Here is a 15,983-nt window from a genome sequence, read left to right as displayed (position 1 = left end):
AAAAGTCAGCCTTGGGCAACAGCAAGCGGCTGGAGTCACCCAGAGGAAGATGAATGTGCATCTCGCCGGATGAAAGATGAAACTGCTTTGAAGAAAAGAATGAGAGATGACTTACCTTTCATAAGCTGACAGCCCCCTTGTAAATCTTGTGGGCATCCCTCATGACTCTATATGTCTTCAGATGTGTCTAGTAGAGATGCATTTTGATAGATGTGTTCACAGCACATATGAAATACGTTGATGTTCAGTTTTAGCAAGTTATCTGCTCAGGTCAGTGCATAACCACTGATAGAGGATAGTCTGTCACCATGGACCCGTGACTTACATGATTAAAAATTGAGTTACTACTGTTTACTTCACATTTTAGAGTTAGCGTGGAGGGGCCACTTGTTTACATTTTACTAGTCATTCCAAATACTTGACCTCCGACCAGAACATGCTTCTGGATCAACGTTGCTGCTGAGCCATGGGTTTCCACTGGCATCTTTATGTTCTGAGATGCATTGGAAATCCTAAGCACGCTAAGCAAGTTCAGGGCTTGTCCTTCCATTTTCCAATTTCCTGTTTGACTACCGTAATTAACACAGCTGACAGCCCTGGCTGATGCTCGGGGAGTTGGCCTTTTAGGGATAAGTATCTCCCCTCCATTAACACATGTATCAGCAGTACAGGTCCTGTTGCTTGAAGAGAATTCATACCCAAGACTGCTAGCTGACCGGTGGTATGTGGACAGGTCTCATCACAATATGAGATGATGCATTATTAGTTTACAGTGTAATGTCACCCTGTTAGTTCACTGGGTAAAAATGAAAAGGTAGGTGCCCTCCAGCAAATCAAGCACACCAAGCAGCCTTACTAAAATACTCATCCTGATGCCTTCCCTCCCTGAGATACCATCTCCCAAGCAACCCATTTGAAACACTGTATCTTAGTTTTGATCATGGTCTAAAGAGATCTTTTTCTTAGCATTGCACATCACCTTTCATTTTTGCTGTTATCCATGATTACATTTGCAAGCACCTACCTTGCCCACGGTTATGGACTGAATGTGTTACCTCCCTCCCCCGCAAAAAAAATATTTATATATTGAAGCTCTTCCCCTCAGTGTGATGGAATTAGGAGTTGGGGGCCTTTGGGAAGGGTAATCAGGTTTAGATGAGGCCATTAGGATGGAGCCCTGCCTTTATAAGAAGAGGGAGAGACATCAGAGCTTCCCTCCCCACCACGTGAGGACACAGGAGCAGGCAGCTGTCTGCAAACCACGAAGAAGGCCCTCACCAGCAACTGAGTCTGCTGGCACCTTGATCTTGGACTTCTAGCCTCCAGAACTGTGAGAAAAGAACATCTCGCTTAAGCCACCCATCAGTGGTATTCAGTACCGCAGCTCTAGCAGAGTAAGATACCTGCTCTTCATGTTCTTTTCTGACTGACCTATTTCATTCCGCCTCTTGACCAGTCAGTGCCCAGCAGACAACATATGCTGACTTAATAATGTCATAATCCTGTTGAATTTATAGTCTCTTTAAGAATAAAAAAAAAATTACCATGCATCACCATCCTCAGAGGACATGTTCTCCCTGGCTTATTTCCACAGCGCTGTAAACCATCCCCAAAGGACAGGTAGTGCGTTGTCGGAAAAGTCATGATGCATTTTTGCAACGAAAAATATAGAAAAAAATACGTCATGACTTTTCCGACAACCCAATAGATCATGTTCCAAAACAAGTCTTCAGGGGGTTGTGCAGCTAGGTGGTCGTTGCTTTAGAGATGCATGTAATCTTGCAGCTCTGTGGACATTCCGCTGATTGTTCGGTTTTATAGTAATACTTCCCTGTGAATGTATCTAAAAAGCTTATGCACAATCACATATCCTTTATGCCCTGCACATGTGAAATGTCCCATGACCATCATTGGGGGACTACAGACATGGATTTCTCTTGACTTTCTGTGGTTCTCGTCCCTAATTGCTTTGTGAGCTAACTTTGCTTATGTGCTTTATTTGATATCTATGTTATTACAATATAGGCTACTCTTAATTTTTAGTCATAAACATGTCAAATACAGCTCTAAGTGTTTAAATATAGCTATCTTAGTTCACTGAACTCTATGTGCCAGCCACTGTTACTTTACTTAGACCATCTCCTTTAATCCAACAGTCCTAAGAGATAGATGTTATCCTCATTTTAGAAACAGGTTTCATGTAGCTAAGTAAGTTGGCCAAAGTCACATGACAGCTGGGACTATTACTCTCTCCAAAACTCCTGTTTCATCAGCTACTTTATAATGTTCCTAAACCTATAATCATGGGTGGGACTGGCCCTTATTGCAGATGAACAGATTGAGCCTCAGGGAGGTAGCTTGCTCACATTTACATAGCTGATTAGTTACAGAGCTGGGATTCAAACCCGGATGTTATGACTCAGGCTTCCAGGGCTCTTTCAGTTTCAGTGTTCTGAATATCCCAGTTACAGCCACTTGTCTGTGACTTACAAAGTGCTCCCACCAAACCTGTTTCAGTGGATGGTTAGAGCTGCACTCTAAGTTAGACACGGAATGTGCCTCCCTTGTTTTGGATGATGGCACTGAGACTTGGGTTAAAAAAACTGCCTTTGTTTATAAGCAAGTCAGCAAGTCTTTGGATCCTTAACCCAGTCCTTTCAACAGCCTTCCCTACATAAAAGGTGCAAAAGGCATAGCTTTTTATACCTTTTGTGTAGAGAAATTTTCTCTTGCCTTATGTCATTTCTACTTCTTCACAGAAACCAAACTCACAAGTTTTATTTATGTAATCCTTCTGACTTGTTTAAATTCTGTTCCCTTTCACCATACGACAGGGGCGTCGAGTTTCATTTTGTCTTCCCCGTTCTTCCCATTTTCTACACAGTAAATCCATAATGCAGGAAACATCTCCGTAGGGCTGATAGATTGTGGCCCAGGTGATTTGCTGTCCTTAGTGTTAATACAGGTGACGCTGGTGGATGGGCCAAGAAGCTGAATAGGACTTTTGGAGTGGTTTGCTTGTGGTCCTTCGAAGGAGCAAATAGGCTATAACTGCTGATTTCTAGAACCTCTAGTTTGTTCTGGAACCTAACATTATGTTGGTGCACTATTATGCACCACCTGCTCGTGGATATGCTTCTTGGTTCTCTTGCATTGTTGTATTGGGTTGTCGGAAAAGTCATGACACATTTTTGCAATGAAAACAGAGAAAAAAATACGTCATGACTTTTCAGACAACCCAATATATTCTGAGTCCTAAGCAGTAGAAAATGGTGGGTACTTTTGGTGTTTGCTTTGGAAATCCTTTACTTTCACGTAGTGTTTCTTTTCTTGAAGGGTGATTTAAATGTCTACCTTCTTGTGTGACCATAGGGTAGCCTGACTTTGAAATGGCCTGTAGTCGGATATATCTGTGTGGCCTGAGTTTGGAGATACGGACTTGCTAGCTTTTCTGTGGTTGTCTAAAACAGTATCTGATGATCTTCCCCTCTTCCTACGTTAATGCTTTCTACTGAAAATAAAGTGCAATGAAGCACTTGGTCCTTTGGTTGATTAGAACTGGACTTGTTAAATGGTCTTTCGTATGTCATAGGGAATATGTTAGAGAGTATGCCGTCAGTTCTGATACAAATATATTATAACCTCATATCTCAGTTCTCTAGAAGTTTCTCTAGCTATTCAGCCTTGATTGGCAGCTGTCAGCCCATTCTGGCTGAGAACATTAACTCTTTCATGAGTATAAATACAATACATCCTGTTTTCTATCAAGTTCTCTCACTAAACACAGGGCCGAGGCCATGCATTTCAGAACTTTGGGAGCCACTTTGTGATCCCAGAAAAAACAACACTTCGCCATGTTATGTAATATCTGTTCAGCATGGTGCTCAGGGATTTCATCTGTAAGTAGAATATTTTAGTCAATTGAAATAATAAATATAGTATGTTGATAGTTAAGGTAAGTACTAGCATTACAGTGTCTTGACATTCCCCCCCCAGGAAAAGATCTCAAAAATCATCAAATGTGACCCGCTTGTGCTTTTTTCTAAAATAAGAATCTCACCTACAACAGCTTTTCTGTGGCCATGAAATTCTCTCCTACTTGATGTCATTTCTGTTTGTTCCTATAAACCAGAGTACTTACAGTGGTAGTAAGGAAAACAGAAGTAATAGCCCTGTAGAGTTAAAAAAATCTAGATAAAGTGTAGGGTCATAGTTGTAATAATACTACATGGATTTCAAAGTCAGCTAGAAGCACAACCAACCATAAAAAATACAGTACATTTATGAGAGGAGCGTGTATCTTTTCTGTGTAAAATTTAAGACATCTTCCCATTGAAACATGAAATGCCTGAAGCTAAATCGCATACCTCTTCTAGAATGCGTACCTGTCGTTCAGTCAGCATCATTTTGCAAATAAAGAAAATTGGTATTTTGAGAAAAATCATTGAGCGTGTTTAAGTAATCTAGCTGCTTTTGCATTTTCCCATCTGGATGCAGCTGAAAGTACCCATGGCAGACAAGCCTGGTAACACAGTGAATTTCCGGAAGCTGCTATTGAACCGTTGCCAGAAGGAGTTTGAAAAAGATAAAGCAGATGATGATGTCTTTGAGAAGAAGCAGAAAGAACTGGAGGCTGCCAGTGCTGTAAGTATTTTCACAGAAAAACAGTGCTTGTGCAGTCCGGGTGGTATCAAATAGAATTTTCGTGAAACCAGCTACAACATCTCCCTGTGCCTTCAGTAGGTGCCTGTGGCCTGTTTTTTCCTGTGGAGATCCTATACTGATGTTAGAGGAATACTTGAGTTCTTTTAGTGGTGCATAGTAGAGCAACTCAGCCTTCTAAGACAGGGATTCAGAACCTAGATTTCAGAGGGTTCACTGAGTACCAGAAACCTCCTGAAATGGATACAGACTTTTGAGTATAGTTCAGTTTTCTGAAAAAAGGGTAAGGACGGACCATGAATCTAAGTATATGTTCTTAGCATCTATTGTGCTGTACAGATTTCGCCATCGAGGTTCTATTCTTCTTCCTTGTATAACAGCCAGAAGAGAGGACGAGGCTTCATGATGAACTGGAAGAAGCTAAGGACAAAGCCCGGCGGAGATCCATCGGAAACATCAAGTTCATTGGCGAACTCTTTAAACTCAAAATGCTGACAGAAGCCATCATGCATGACTGTGTGGTGAAGCTGCTGAAGAACCACGATGAGGAATCCCTGGAGTGTCTGTGCCGCCTGCTCACCACCATTGGCAAAGACCTGGACTTTGAGAAAGCAAAGGTAGAAGTCCAAAATCCCAGAAACCTGCAGCAGGGACTGCCCGCTACAAAAGAGCTAAGACTGTCAGGGGAAGCGTCCCGCTTGTCCCAGCCATCGAGGCTGTTTATTTTTCTCTTTTGCCTTTCTCATTGGCAGAGTGTGGCCATCATGCTCCTTACCACATTTCCATTAAAGTCAGAAATGGAAAGTGTCCTAAATTATATAAAAGCTAATCCGTGAGCTGTTCAGATTATTTGTCTTTTTTCTGCATGGCCATTTCATAGGTCATTTCTATGTATAGCCAATTATGGGAAGAAATCAGGGGAGAAAAGCTACTATGGACCAGGACTGAGGGTGATAGAGAAATGGAAAAACCCAGTAGCCTTTTTAAGTTTATGCTCTAATGAATGACACCACTATCTAACCATAACACAAGAAATCATTAAAATGTTATAATTACAACATAACATGGTGCTCTACCAGTAAGGGGATGGGAAATTCGAAATGCTTCAAAGAAACGTCAGAAATATTTCATAACATCTGAATCAGCAAGGATTATGTTGGGCTGAGAGAGAAAACCCCAAATATTAGTGGTTTGTACAAGATTGAGGTTTATTTTTCATTCATGTAAGTAAAGTTCAGAGGTAAGAAGCCTGAGGCTGCCCTGCCGGCTCAGAGATGATGAAAAAATCAAGTCGTCCAGCTGAACATTATGTTATTCCCAGGGTGTCGCCATGGTCCTTCGTGTTCTCAGCAGAGAAGGTTGGAAAGGGGCAAAGGACACAGCCACCCCTCTCTTAAGGAAGATGCCAGGGATTTACAATGTGACATTTCCGTTTATATTCTGTTGGCATGTAATTAGTTGCTTGACCACAGCAGCTGCCTGGAATATGTAGCCTTTATTTTGGATGTCATGTGCTCAATTAAAAATCCTACCACATTGCCTTTTGGCTATAAATTGCATTCCTAGGCCACTCAATTCTACATGGTAAAACTACATTTGAATTCCTCAGCCAGGAATACTAATGATTTTGTTTCTTGTAGCCGCGTATGGACCAGTATTTTAATCAGATGGAGAAAATTGTGAAAGAAAGAAAAACCTCATCTAGGATCCGATTCATGCTTCAGGACGTGATAGACCTAAGGCTGGTACGTAGAAAAATGATGAGCCCGCCACTCCAGGCTCCTGGAAGGAATTGGTTTGAGAGGATGTCTTGGTATCTACATGCATAAAAACGTAATGCTTTTCCTGTGGGACTCGCAGAACCTGAACTGACCAACTTTCATGGCAGAGCTCTGTGAACAGACAAAAGGCACATACACCTGCCCGTTATGGTTTCTTCTCTTTACTCTGAGCATCGAACCACATTGCAGTTTTGAAATCAGCCATTCTGAATTCAAACTGTGGTCAATTACATTTAGTCCCAGGATGCTAAACAATTAGGAAGCCTCATTTTCAAAATAAAGACATTTAACTTCCTTGAGACTTACACTTTGAGTCTGTAAAGTGGGGGTGCTGCCTACCTTGTTGTGGGTGTTGTACAGTTTCAGTGAGGGAGGTAATGATGTGAAGTGCCCAGCTTACAGGAGATGTTGTTTTCGCCTCCGTCTGTGTACCCGCCTGCTCTGCTGCTTTCTTCCCCTCGTTTCTCACACAGGCATAGGTTTTAACACTACCACCTCTTCTCTCTCTCATTTTAACTCCTCAAGGAATATACTCCAGCTGACCCCAAACTAGAGAAAGTGAATACAGATCCCACCTCTCCCCGGCCCTGCAACCAGACCAGATGGCACTGGTGATGGCTTTTGGTCTTGCTAAGCCCAGATGCGCCCTTAGGCTCCTTCTTACCAAAGCTGTTACCAGTTGATCAGAATTTGAATGCTGAGTAAAACCTCTTTGCCATCCTTGCCTCTAGCTAGTAGAAAAACGTTAATATAAAAGCTTCTCTACGCATGCCTTCAACCACTTGTACTAACAGCAAATGTTGGGACTGCAGCTGGTCAGGGAAGGTAAGGGAGAAGTATAGTTACAAGGAGACAGCTGGTTTTGTCCTTCACAGAGAAGATAACCAAAGGGCAGGGTGGTGTGGCACTTCTGTAGGTCGCCAGAAAAATGCTGAGCATCCTCGATTCAGAGCTGCCATGGGGTGTGATGTGAGCCGAGCAGCAATATCTCAGGCTAAGGAAAGGCCAGGGAATTCTCATCTTTCTGGATTTCTCTTCTCTCTCCTCTTTTCAGATATACTAAATAAATAAATATATCTGGGCACGTTTTTCTTTTTATCCATCAGCTATCAGAATGCTTGGTATACAGTAGTTCAGAGGTGATTTAGAAGAATTGAATTCCTTAGCTCTAATCCCCACACTGTACATAGTGCTGTCTGTAAGACAGATGAAAACTGCTGTAGTACCACATTTTATACTTTTTTAGCAGTGAAAAGTATAAAATAGAGTCTCAAAATTTTTTAATTTTAATTTTTAGTTTTCTGACTGATAACCTTATTTTCTCCTTCTGTAGTGTAATTGGGTATCTCGAAGAGCCGATCAAGGGCCTAAAACTATTGAACAGATTCACAAAGAAGCTAAAATAGAAGAACAAGAAGAGCAAAGGAAGGTCCAACAGCTTATGACCAAAGAGAAGAGACGACCAGGTGAGGGGCGCAATCCACTGGGGCATTAGAGAACTTAGGAGTTTGAGGGACAGATATTTAAGAACTCTATATTTAGACGTTAAGTGAAATCGGAAAGAATAACCCAAAAAGTAGAGTGGTAATTGATAAATGAAGAAGTTTCACCTGGAGGCAGGTTAGCAAGTAAAAGCAGAGAGTGCAACAATTAACCATGATTTCTTTGACCGTTTCAAGTCAGTAATCAATACGACTTCATTGAGGATCTTCTGTATACTCAGTGTTGGTGAGGGACGTAAAAAAAACGTCAGATACACTTCCTTCCTTCCTTCTGAAAGCTTACAGTTTATCTGAGAAGGCAAAACTAATACAGGGGACATCTGTCAAGCAAATGAAAATACCAATTATAAGGTGTATTCTCCATTAAGGTTGTAAAATTCAGAAGAGAGGAGACAGAGGAAGCCAGAAGAAGTCTTTCTTTGAGGAAGGGCACTTGAACTGGGTCTTGGTGGAAGATAGATATTTGGAAAGGAAGAGAGAATAATTTTAGTTATGAAATTAAAATATATATCGTAAAGAGGAATAAACAATCCCGGATATAACAAAATGTAAGTGTTCAGACGGAATGGGAAAACGTTTGTCTGGAAGTGTGTAGCCAGATAAGGAACTTTGGACTTGATTTATAGACATTAAGGAGCCACTGTTAAGTTTTCGAGCAAAGGAGTAATGTCATGCACAAGGCATGTAAATAAAATAAGTCTGTTGCTCTTCATGTGATGAATGAAAAGGGCACACAGGACTCAGAGATCTTCCTGTTGCTGAAATCCTGTGTGGAAGGAGGTGAGACTTGGTAGCAATAAGAAGAAAAAAGAAGAAATGGGGAAACATATGAAAGATGAAATAAAAGGCATTTTAGAACGTCCCTTGACTAAGTTTAGGAACATTGGAAGAAGAAACCTTTTTCAGAAGGGAAATGATTATATTTCTTTGTAGCTTGTTTATTGTGAGAGGACAATAGGGCATCCAATGGGAATATTCATTTGCCTGCTGCAGTTATGTGGTTGGACCGGTGACTGAGCCTGATCCCACGTGTAAGACTTTGCCCTAGTCACTTAATCTGTAAAATGGATTTAACACTAGTACCGAGGATCTGTGTGGGGATGAAATGAGGTAGTGTGTGTAATGTAGCAACCTGCACATAATAAATACTCAGTAACCATTAGCTATATTTATCGTGGTGCAGTGGTGACAGATGAATCCTCCAGGGAAGAAAGTAGACTTTTAAGTCTCACGGGACACCACACTTCCTCACCCTAGTACCTCGCATGGTGCCTTTCAGGCAGTGACTTTTATTCATTATCGAGCTCAGTTGAGAGGGAAAAGATGAAAGCCTCGTTTATGGGGGATGTCCACAGTTGACTAAAGGAAGGAAAGAGCTTTTGGAAAAGTGACAGATAAAGAACAAGTGGAGGGCCGGCCGAGTGGCGCGATGGTTAAGAACTCGCTTGGGATGCCAGAGGGCCCCGGTTCGGATCCCACATATGAGGGCCAGTGACACTGCCCTCCGCAGCTGAGATGCTGAACAACAGCTCAACCTGGAGCTGGGCTGCCATGAGTCGCCGGCGACGGCGTGGGCTGCAGTCCCTGTGGCAGTGGATTGCCATGGGCTACCGTGTGTGGCCAGCAGCCAGCGTGAGCAGCCAGCAGCCGCAGTGAGCGGCCGTCCAGAGGCCGGCGACTGATCTGCCTCGCCAGAGAAGAGCGCAATGATGGTGCCAACTTGGGCCAGTGAAGCAACATCCTCCACAACTAGATTGAAGAACAAAACGACAGCAACTTGTCTGTTCCCCTTCCCCCAACTCCCCAGCACTGTTCCCATCCCCCCAATTCCCCAATTAAAAAAAAAAAAAAGAACAAGTGGAGAGGAAGGAGTACCAAGATAAACGTGGAAACAAGGAAGAAGGAAGTCTCTTCATGCTCAGTAATATCAGATAGCACAGAGAAACTCAAGCAGTAAGGATCAGAAAAGTTTTTGGGTAGACAGTTTTTGGATAACAGGAGAGACAAAGTCTCTTCCCTCACACGACTTACATCTTACTGGGAAGAAAGACAGTAAACAAATATGTAAATAAAATATGTAATTTTGTTAGATAAATTTGTTATATAGAAAAAAAATAAAGCAGAGAGGGAGGGATTAGGGAGCGCAAGGCTTGGTGGGTAGAGGTTGCAATTTTAAGTAGGGAAGTAGCGGAGCCTATTAAAGTCAGTATTGTTTGAGCAAAGACCTGAAGCAAGTGATGAAGTTAAGTCATGTGGATATTTGGGGAAAGACGGTCTTAAGTAAGGAGAATGTAGTACGTACAGAGGCCCTGAAACAGCATTTCCAAGGAACAGCAAGGCTGCCAGTGTGGCTGGAGCAAAGGACCTGGGGGGAGGGAGGGTGAATGGTAGACGATGGGGTCTGAGAGGCTGGGGGCCAGGTTACTTAGACCTTGTGGGCCATTGACAAGGAACCTTTCTTTCTTTAAGTAAAATGGACAGATAGCAGAAGCGTCTGAAGCAGAGACGTGACAGGACCTGACTTATACATTACTAGGGTCATACTGGCTGCCATGATAAAAACATAAGGGTGGAAGCCCGGAAGTCATTGAAGAAGTTTTTGTACTAATTTAGGAAATGTTGCTCACTGAAACCAAACTGTTAGTATTGGTAGTAGAAGGGGCTAGATGCTGAATATATTGTAAAGGTTGAACTGACAAAATTTGTTGACAAATTAGGTACAAAGTGCCAGAGAAAGAGGAGTCAGCATTTTCTGCCTGAGCAGCACAAGGTTGGAGAAGCAGGTTTTGGGGAGTGATTGAAGCATACTGTCATTTGACACCATTAAGTGAAATAAACTTTGGAATAAATAATTTCCCAAAGTGTTCTAAATATGAACTCTATATACAATCATTAACTCGTTAAACACTAGATTTGGCCCTGCCTTGTCTAGCACTTTATCTCTATTTCTATCACTTGGTTTTGTCTAGGCCATTAATGCTTGGCATTTCCATGTTGTGGCTGTTAAAGAGCCTGTTAGCGGTACTTGAACAATTTCTTCTGTCTTTTTTCTTGGTTTTGATTGGAGCTGTTAATTGTGTTGACACGCTTTCTCACTGTTTCATTGTCGAACTGACTTGAGGCAGATGAGAGACTGGCTCACTCTGTTCTCCCAGCAGGCGTCCAGAGAGTGGATGAAGGTGGGTGGAACACCGTGCAGGGGGCCAAGAATAGTCGGGTTCTGGACCCCTCAAAATTCCTGAAAATCACTAAGGTGAGTGTTACATGTAAAACACAACAACAGCCTCAAAACATGACTCTCAAAATTCTTGCTCATCTAAAATAGCCATATTGCACATTTTATGGGGTGGCTGGTTTTTTTTCCTACAAGTCAATACTGATCATTGTATTCTTACATACTTGTCCTGACATTAGCCCTTTTTATTTTTATGAGGGTTTACTAGGTTAATTCTTAAAATTATGAAGTACTTAATATAAAAGATGATAACAAAGATACTTCAGAAGCCATAGTCAATTGCATGTTTTATACAGTGTATCCTTAGCTCTGGGAAAGGAGCGGCTACCTGTTTAAGTGTAACCATGGAAGGAATTAATGGTTTTCTATGCCCAAGGCCTAAAAGAAATCACAGAGGGCCTCCTAGAAATCATTGTGTGATAAATATTTAATATACTCCATGTAGTTTCCTCTCTTATGGGCAGTCAGAGGAAAGAATTTTCTCCTAGCAGATGTTTTCTGCAGTAGTTGATCACTATAAGTAGGGTAAAGAATGTAGAGAAAGCAGAATTGCATTTTATAAAAGTGGAAACTTCTAGAGAGAGGGTTTTGCAAATTATTTGCAAGTCTAGATTGATCCTTAGTTGTAATACACTTTCAATAGTTCTGAAAACTGGTAACCTGCCAACAGGATTCTAAAGACGATCTAAAGCTCATGTAAAAACATCAGATGAAGGAAGGTAACTGACCAAAAGGAAAAGACTGATAAAATTGGAAGAAGATGGGCTGTGCCGTTTACATCTTTATGGTTTTGTCGAAGCATTGCATCGGGACAGAACGTGACTTCCCTGCATCTCTCCTGATGTTGATTAGCTAGGATCCTATTCCCTAAGATTCTTGTACATTCTTCTGATTGTTTATGTCTCAGAGCAGGAATTCCATTGCTGAATACAATTTGATGTCCATCCACATTCATTTCCAGCAAGAGAGCATTTTAACCAAAAATTTAAATGTTTAGCGGTTTGGAGGGGGACTGGGTGGGAAAGGTGAAGGAATTAAGAAGTACAAATTAATAGTTATAAAACAGTTGTGGGGATGTGAAGTACAGCATAGGGAATATAGTCAACAAGATTGTAATAACTATGTTTGGGGCCAGGTGGGTACTAGACTCATCTGGAGGATCACATCGTAAGTTATATAAATGTCTAACCCCTATGCTGTACACCTGAAACTAATATTATATTGAATGTCAACTGTAAGTTACAAATACAAATTTCTTTTTAAAATCTTCTGTTTAAAGAATTCCTCCAACATGAGTCTCAACATCTTTGAAAGTTTTATCAGTACTTAATAACATTTATCTGTGTTTTAAAATATTGTTTCTGTGAATGGACCCTATGAAAAATAGTGCTGGTCTTAAATGTACATTTTTTTCCTTAATATTTTGAAAAATTGTTTTTTAATTAATTTCATCTATATTCAGATGGTTATACTATAGATACTCTATATAAGTATCCTTGAAAAAGTTCAAAACCATTAAACAAATTCCTTGTTAACTGGGAGAGAGTCGTGTGAAAGCATGTTACGGAGGAAGGCAGCACTGTCGAGTATAGCAATACCTTTGTTAAACAGAGCTTCATTACAGCTTTGGATTTGTATGTGTTTTATGATCATTTGTGTTACATTGTAATTCTATTCACTTGCACTAAAAATGTGCCTGGAGGGTAAAACCTGAAAGATATCAGACACCTTAATTCCCTAACATTCTAGTCTCGTTTTTTTATTCCCTTTTATTGAGTACTCCCATTCCACCTCTCCATCCCTAGCCCCGACCTATATTAAGCTTTGCTAAAATGTGAACTCTTTCTGTATTTTGACCTGTTTTCTCACAATTAAGTAAAGAAATTAATGAGTTAATTTTGTAGTATTTGTATATTCCTTTTTTCTTTTGTAAACAACTGGGCATAATTATACAAGAGGACTCATTAGAAATTGCTTACATGTAGCAAACTGGCTCACCGTGTTAGGACCATCTTCTCCAAACCGACCCGTGGTTTCAAACTGGGTTTGGGGGAAGTTGAATTCCACGGAAGTGCTTCAGGGGCCACAGAAATCTACTTGAACGTGACCAGCTCCAATTTAGGTTTCTCAAGAATCAGCATTCCAGGCAAAATTTTGTTGCTAAAATTGGTTTTACTGCACTGATATAAAACTGTTCTTCTAGGATATTTCCTAGAATTGACTGTGGTCGTTTCTGTTACAGCCCACAATTGATGAGAAAATTCAGCTGGTACCTAAAGCACAGCTGGGTAGCTGGGGGAAAGGCAGCAGTGGTGGAGCAAAGGCGAGTGAGACTGGTAAGCACGGGGGTCCCCTCCCAGGAGTCCGGGGTGGTCTGTTAGCATTCACCTTGCAGCGCAAACTCCCACAGTCATTTCATAATGACTTTAGGAAAAGATCTATGGACAAGCTGTGCCCAGATTTAATGGTGGCCCTGCTGATGAACAAAAATTAAGGCTTTCCTCCTCAATAAGGATCCTTAGGTATTTAAAATATTTTTTTTAATTTTTTACTACAGTTAGGCTATTGAAGACTTACCCTTTCAGGTTCCTTTGTTGTGGTGGTGCACAAATTCAATATAATCAGAGAAATTACAGGGGCTCCAAATTAAAAGGCAAACTGGTTTTGCTGAGAAGGAGAATGTTAATACCCAGAGCATTTAATTTCAGCGTGTTGTAAAAAGAATAAAGAATTACATTGACATATTTTTCAGTCTTGACCACAAGTCAGATTTTGAGAGATTTGACCTTAGAACCGAAACTTGGATCATTGCAAACAGATTTTAAAAGCTGAAGAAGTCCTATAGAAAGAATAAAAACTTCATTGTTAATCTACTTCCCATATTTCTCTTCTGCTAAGTAATTTTGACCTTTTTTATTTAAATTAAAAAATAATTTGTTATTCATTTAAAACCACATGCATGATTTTACTTAAATGAGATTATTACATTTAAATTAGTTACCTTTTTAAAGTGAAATACAGTTAATCCTTAAACAAATTGGGGATTAGGGGTGCCCACACCAGTGCAGTCAAAAATTCATGTATAACTTTTAACTCCCATTAAGTTGTATCTTGGTATCCATGTAGTACGGGGTCCAGGCCCTGCCCTGTGGATATCAAAGTCCACGGATACTCAAGTCTGCTGTATAAATTGGCATAGATCGTTGCATACAGCTGGCCCCCCACATCTGCACACTCCCAACCACAGATTGTAAAGCAATACAGGTGCTTATAAAAAGTCCACTTATAAGTGGACCCACACAGTTCAAACCTGTGTTGTTAAAGGGTCAACTATATTTTGTTTTGTTTTTGTTGGCCTCCATCCTTTCCCTGTTTACCACTCCCACCCCCATGCCCTACCTAAGATAATTAATAACTGTTTTTAAAGGAGCAAGAGCAAATCATCATAATGAACAAAACTTTCTAAATTCTTTTTTCATACAAATTCTTTGTAACACTATGCTTCTCAGATTATGGTCTGTGGACCAGGAGATTGGCATCACCTTGTTAGGCTGCCCAGTCTCAGGTCCCACCCCAGGGAGGCAGATGAATTAGAAACTACATTTTAGTCATGTGATTTGTATTTTTTTTATCAATCCTCAACACCTATAGATGCCTTACGGTCAAGTGCTTCCAGTTTAAACAGATTCTCTGCTTTGCAACCTCCAGCATCCTCAGGGTCTACATCATCCACACCTTTAGAGTTTGATTCCCGACGGACCTTAACCAGGTAAGAAGCCTGCGCTCCATGTTAACTTAAGGCTCACCTGCTCGTCACTATATGTGTCTGTCTCTCTCTCACTGCACACCTGCATAGATTATGATGATAATTCCTATGGATGGATTCCTTTCATCCTCAAAGTTGATTCCCTTGTTCTTTTCCTCTAATCTTCACTTTCTATGATTTCCGAGATAAGAACAAAATTGGGTGGTAGATTTGGGATGGAGTGGGAAGGAAGGATGTTATTTGGTATATATCTAATGGTTTGCTCCTAAAGAAAGCCAGAATCACCCAAAAAGTCCTGGAGGCTTGTGTAAAGCTCCCCAAGCTAATGCCTTCAGACGCTCTAGATTCATTTAGCACTTGCGTGTGGAGATTAAAGGATGTGACAGCCCACCCATACACACCTGTTACACTCTTCTTCAAGTTATATTGGAGTTCTTTTATTTTTCACTACTGTGCATTCTACTGTCTTCCTGCATTCATTTGTAGGATTCATACAGTCAAGTGTTCCATTGGCTGGTTTACAGAGAATGGATGAGGATCTGTAGCATAGTGACGTAGTGGCAGAGAACACAATTTTTGATAATAAGCACTATTAGAGCTGAGTTTCTTTAAGCTCTCAAACTTTTGTTTTTCGCTGTTATAATGTGTGGCTAGGTAGGCTTTCTAAAATTATGTTATTATTCCCTTGGCATCTGAAATAGCACAAGACAACTTTTTAATGACATCTTGGACTGTCATTGAGCACCAGTTGGGTTTTTGAGGTGTTTGTGGCTCTTTGCCCTGCCATAAATTTCCCCTGATTACTCTACGTTTTGAGTATGTATGCTCTTTTACAGCGATTAGATGGTTGTCATGCCTCTATGTCTTTCCTCATCTCTCTCTCTTAATTTGCTGCTTGTGATCTGCCTGGGGTAAGGAACTGTTTGTCCAGCTGGTTAGAATCGTCTAAAAGAAGACTAAATAGGGAAATAGTAAGGTTCGCTCTTAAGATGAATAAAGTATGTGTCTTTGGCTATTCAAAAATTACTTCTGCTTGA

The 15,983-nt window shown here is 40.8% G+C and overlaps 1 protein-coding gene across 27 annotated transcripts in view; it reads left to right on the top strand.

Annotated features, from left to right (window-relative positions):
* Nucleotides 1-15,983, top strand: part of EIF4G3 (eukaryotic translation initiation factor 4 gamma 3) — a 227,947-nt gene that overhangs the window by 184,083 nt on the left and 27,881 nt on the right. For 15 of the 27 annotated variants that reach the window (XM_019666678.1, XM_019666686.1, XM_019666680.1 and 12 more), the window contains 7 exons: nucleotides 4,498-4,644; nucleotides 5,043-5,279; nucleotides 6,303-6,407; nucleotides 7,777-7,909; nucleotides 11,101-11,198; nucleotides 13,423-13,516; nucleotides 14,832-14,949. In XM_019666678.1, coding sequence (XP_019522223.1) covers nucleotides 4,498-4,644; nucleotides 5,043-5,279; nucleotides 6,303-6,407; nucleotides 7,777-7,909; nucleotides 11,101-11,198; nucleotides 13,423-13,516; nucleotides 14,832-14,949 — 932 coding nt within the window. Of the gene's footprint in view, nucleotides 1-4,497; nucleotides 4,645-5,042; nucleotides 5,280-6,302; nucleotides 6,408-7,776; nucleotides 7,910-11,100; nucleotides 11,199-11,850; nucleotides 12,225-13,422; nucleotides 13,517-14,831; nucleotides 14,950-15,983 lie in introns of those variants that run through there. The other 12 variants (XM_019666684.1, XM_019666682.1, XM_019666683.1 and 9 more) reach the window with 3 other exon arrangements.

The sequence above is a fragment of the Hipposideros armiger genome, unplaced genomic scaffold (assembly GCF_001890085.2).
Source record: "Hipposideros armiger isolate ML-2016 unplaced genomic scaffold, ASM189008v1 scaffold_477, whole genome shotgun sequence".
In the NCBI taxonomy this organism is placed as follows: domain Eukaryota; kingdom Metazoa; phylum Chordata; class Mammalia; order Chiroptera; family Hipposideridae; genus Hipposideros; species Hipposideros armiger.
Note: the sequence above shows the minus strand (reverse complement) of the source record. Positions and strands in the feature narration are given on the sequence as shown.